At 41.1% G+C, this 4,382-nt stretch overlaps 1 protein-coding gene across 1 annotated transcript; it reads left to right on the top strand.

The window, feature by feature from the left end:
- The first annotated feature begins 2,042 nt into the window (after window positions 1-2,042).
- On the top strand, window positions 2,043-3,443 carry LOC113224756 (chromobox protein homolog 1). Its single transcript, XM_026453899.2, has one exon. It carries the CDS (start codon window positions 2,283-2,285, stop codon window positions 2,838-2,840), a length of 558 nt encoding a protein of 185 aa, XP_026309684.1. The 5' UTR covers window positions 2,043-2,282; the 3' UTR covers window positions 2,841-3,443.
- Window positions 3,444-4,382: the final 939 nt, after the last annotated feature.

Here is a 4,382-nt window from a genome sequence, read left to right as displayed (position 1 = left end):
TGCTGGTGCCTGAAGCCAGAAAGTTTCAGGGGCTCACCCAAGACCCTTGACGTAGTACCTGGGTATCATTGCTGGTTATTCAGGGTCCCAGGGCTCTTCAGCTAGGAGGTGATGAATGCTGTGTCAGGACTAGGTTCTTTCCTTCCAGGCAGCAAGTTCCCTGCTGGACCAGAGTGCTTCTAGAAATGTCATCTGTAAGCTAAGCCCTGTAACAGGGGCCTCACAACTCTGTCCAGTGCCCTATTGTGCTGTGGCTGAGCTAGTATCCAAGATACATGATAAATTCCTTTGCACTTCTCCCTCTACTCTCCTCAAGCAGAAGGAAGGGGTCTCTTTTGGAGTCATGAGCTGTGCAGCATGGTGTTAGGGGAGGGGTGATGTTAGCACTCCCTTGGCTGCCTCAGCTGGTCACATGCCCTCCCAGTACACTCTCCCTGGGCCTATTTCAACACTAGGTCCCACCTAAGAATTGCAGTCCTTACGGCCTAGACAGACTTTCAAATTTACTTGGAGACACAGAGCATTGTAGCCCTCTGTTGCAAGGTTTATTGCACTCAAGTTCTGACCACTAAGATTAGTGATTCTCCTCTGGATAGGGTTGGTTTAAATGCTCTCTCCATGGGCAGGCATCAGCTGATTTTGGTCCGGATTTCCCTTCTGCTCTGCCAGGGCAGCACTGAGTTAAATGCCCCACAACTGCTGTGTTCTCCCTCCCCGAGCTGCAGCTCTCTGTACCACACTGAGGGGTAGAAGGGTGGGGGAAGGTAAATGAGACATCAGTGATTCCAGACTGTTTTTTCTAACTCTTCAGTGTCTCAGTGATATAAAGTTAAAACCAAGTACTATGAGTGCTCACCTGATTTTTGGTTCTTATGAAAGTGGTTTTTTTTTTTTTTTTTTCTGTGTAGTTATTAACTTGGTGTCTTTGCAGGGGTGGGAGGGGGACAATCAGTGGAGACTTCTGTTCAGCCACCTTGCTCTGCTTCTTTTCCCTTTTTCTCTGGTCACTATTTAACTTAGAAATGAGCAGCAAAAAAATATAACTAGAAAAATCTAAACTTTTGGAAGTTAACAAATGTATTTCTTATTAACCCATGAGTCAAAGAAGAAATTATTGCTTCAATCAAATAATATTAATACCAAATGGCAATAAAAACACTATGTTTCAAAACTTTTGGGATACAGTTACAGGATACTAAGATAGAAAAATATGCATTTAAATACTTATAAAAAAAAGTAACTTATTAACAAATGACCTAAGAAATCAACATAAGAAATTAGGGAGAGAAATCAGGTCAAACCAAATACAGTAGAAAGTAGGAAATAATACAGATAAGAGTAGAAATAAATAATATAAAAAAGAATAAATTGAAAATCTATTAACTTAAAAGATTAGTACAACAGACCAACTTTTAATCAAGATAAAAGAAGAGATAATGTACAAATAAGCCACATTATGAACACATAAATAAAAAACTACAGATGCTACACAAATTTAAAAGATATTAAAAGAATAATATGAACAACTTATGTCAATAAATACAAAAACTTTGATGAGACAGAAAAATTCCAAGAAAATATACCATACCAAAACTGATTGAAGAAGAAATGAACAAAAAACCTGAGCAACCCTATAGACATTAAAAGTAACTGAAACAGTACGTTAAGCTCTCACCACAAAGAAAACATCAGCATCAGACAAATTTGCCCATGGCTTACACAAAACAATCAAGAAATTTTAATTATTCTTTAAAAAACTCACAGTAGGTAAAAGAAAGCATACTACCTAACTCATTTTATGAAGATGACACAACATGGAGAGTAAAATTTGACAAGAACTATAGAAGACAATAAAATTCTAGATAAATGCCATTCATGTACCTAAATTAAAAAATCCTAAATAAAATATCAGTAAGCCAAATCCATCAGTGTATAAATAAGATAATGTATTCTAACCAAGTTCATCTCAGCAATATTAATATTATTTTAACATTAGAACATCAATTAATGTAATTCACTTTAAATTTAAAAGTTGAAGTCGGCGGGCAGCGCAGAGTGCGAGGCTCTTTTGTTCGGCTGAGGGGAGGGCCGTTGGCTGGGGCCTGCGGTACGCCGCTTCAGTTAGGGGCTCCACTGCGGCCACCCGGCTTGCTGCCTTACTGGGCGCCACTCCCCCAGGCGACCCGACGCGACGCGCCAGTAGCGCAGCACCGATTCTTCTGGGGCTCCTGGGCGCTGCTCTGAGCAGCGTCACCCTTTACACCAGAAAGCTGGCGGGCACTATGGGGAAAAAACAAAACAAGAAGAAAGTGGAGGAGGTGCTAGAAGAGGAGGAAGAGGAATATGTGGTGGAAAAAGTTCTCGACCGTCGAGTGGTAAAGGGCAAAGTGGAGTACCTCCTAAAGTGGAAGGGGTTCTCAGATGAGGACAACACATGGGAGCCAGAAGAAAACCTGGATTGCCCCGACCTCATTGCTGAGTTTCTGCAGTCACAGAAAACAGCACATGAGACAGATAAATCAGAGGGAGGCAAGCGCAAAGCTGATTCTGATTCTGAAGATAAGGGAGAGGAGAGCAAACCAAAGAAGAAGAAAGAAGAGTCAGAAAAGCCACGAGGCTTTGCTCGAGGTTTGGAGCCGGAGCGGATTATTGGAGCTACAGACTCCAGTGGAGAGCTCATGTTCCTGATGAAATGGAAAAACTCTGATGAGGCTGACCTGGTCCCTGCCAAGGAAGCCAATGTCAAGTGCCCACAGGTTGTCATATCCTTCTATGAGGAAAGGCTGACGTGGCATTCCTACCCCTCGGAGGATGATGACAAAAAAGATGACAAGAATTAATGCTCCTGAGTACCAGCCCCTGTCACATCTGACTGGGTTTCAAGTGGGAAGGGAAGGAGTTCTACTTGTCTTGACACCATAGAAGTGGCTTGAGAAGATGTCCTTTGAAGAGCCAGTATAGTTTCTGTGCCCTGCAGCAGCCCAAGTGCTTTAAAGCCGTTTCAAGCTGTATAGTTTGCACACCCATCCCAGTGGAGGGGAAAGGGGATAAGTGTTTCAAGGCAACTTTTCTGCACTTTGCTGAGAAAAGCAAAGGGCCTTCTATGAAGGACAAAACTTGCAGAATTGGGTGTGTGGGAGAGCAAAAAATACTGTAGATCTTCAAAGAGCATCTCCACAACCCACAGCCTTCTTCCCAATAGTGTTAACTCTGCATTTTTACAGCGTAGCATGTGTGTAGTCTTTGGCTATTACTGGTGTATTATTTGGGGGAGGGATGGGGAGGGGAGAAAGGGAGATGGGTAGCATCACTTTGATTAACATTTGGGGCCTGATAGGGGAAATGGTGAAGCAATGGAAAAGAACAGACAACTAATGATTTGCTTCTATGTCCAGAATATTTTACCTTAAACAAAAAAAAAATGTCATTGGCACCATAAATAAGGACTGTGAGAGACTGTTTAAAAGCTGTGAATGTCTGAAACCTATAAGCCAAGGTGTTCCCTGCCTAAACTTATTGCTGTTCCCACAAAGGACTAAGCCAGTTCATAAGTTACCAAAGTTGCCATTTTGGAGATGGAAATTGATGAGGAGGGAAGGTCTTTTATTGGAGAGTATACAGTACAAGCAGATCATTCTGTCTCAGAGGTGCTAATAAAATTAGAAGACCCTTTCTTTTCCAGTAACGAAGTTATAAATATCAGCTTGTTCATCCAAGCCACTGGCTGAGGTGTTAGGGAAGAGGAAGAGGGTGGTAGAGGAGATAAGACAGTAGGGAAAGACAAGGGCCCGTACTCTTAGTGGGGAAAACTCTTGGAGCCGTTCTCTTTTTTGAGCTTTGAACTCTGAAACCATTGTTGGCAGGGTTCAGTCACTAACAGCACAAGTTTCACTGAATTGATCTAAGAGTTTAGTGATTTCAAAAGCCTTGGTCTCAGGAGAAGATTAAACCTCCATATTGGGCAGTGGTTCACTTTAAAACACACACACACACACACAATTTTTTAAGAAATCCTAAGAAGTAACTGATACGCAAAATGCTCTTGTCTTGAGTCATGAGATCCATCAGTTCTTGATATTGTCTAGACTTGCATCTAGAGCTACATTGTAAAATCCTTTTAGGCATGTGTTAGATTTCTGTGTAAACTTTGTTTAAATGTAAACTTCATACTACACTGTCAGTTTTTGTCTTAATAAAACTATAGATTTATTAAAAAAAAAAAAAAGTTGAAAGGTGATAAATCATTATCTCAATAGATACAGAAAACGCAGTGAATACAATTCAACATTGATTCATAATTCGATTGTCTACAAAATACCGAGAGTACGCATCATCCTGAAGGACAAAATAGTGAAAGTTTCACTGTGATGATCAGAAAGATT

Source organism: Piliocolobus tephrosceles, chromosome 14 (genome assembly GCF_002776525.5).
Source record: "Piliocolobus tephrosceles isolate RC106 chromosome 14, ASM277652v3, whole genome shotgun sequence".
Taxonomy (NCBI): domain Eukaryota; kingdom Metazoa; phylum Chordata; class Mammalia; order Primates; family Cercopithecidae; genus Piliocolobus; species Piliocolobus tephrosceles.
Note: the sequence above shows the minus strand (reverse complement) of the source record. Positions and strands in the feature narration are given on the sequence as shown.

Excerpts from the sequence above, each read along its gene's own strand:
- LOC113224756 (XM_026453899.2), top strand. The coding sequence starts at position 2,283 with ATGGGGAAAAAACAAAACAAGAAGAAAGTGGAGGAGGTGCTAGAAGAG.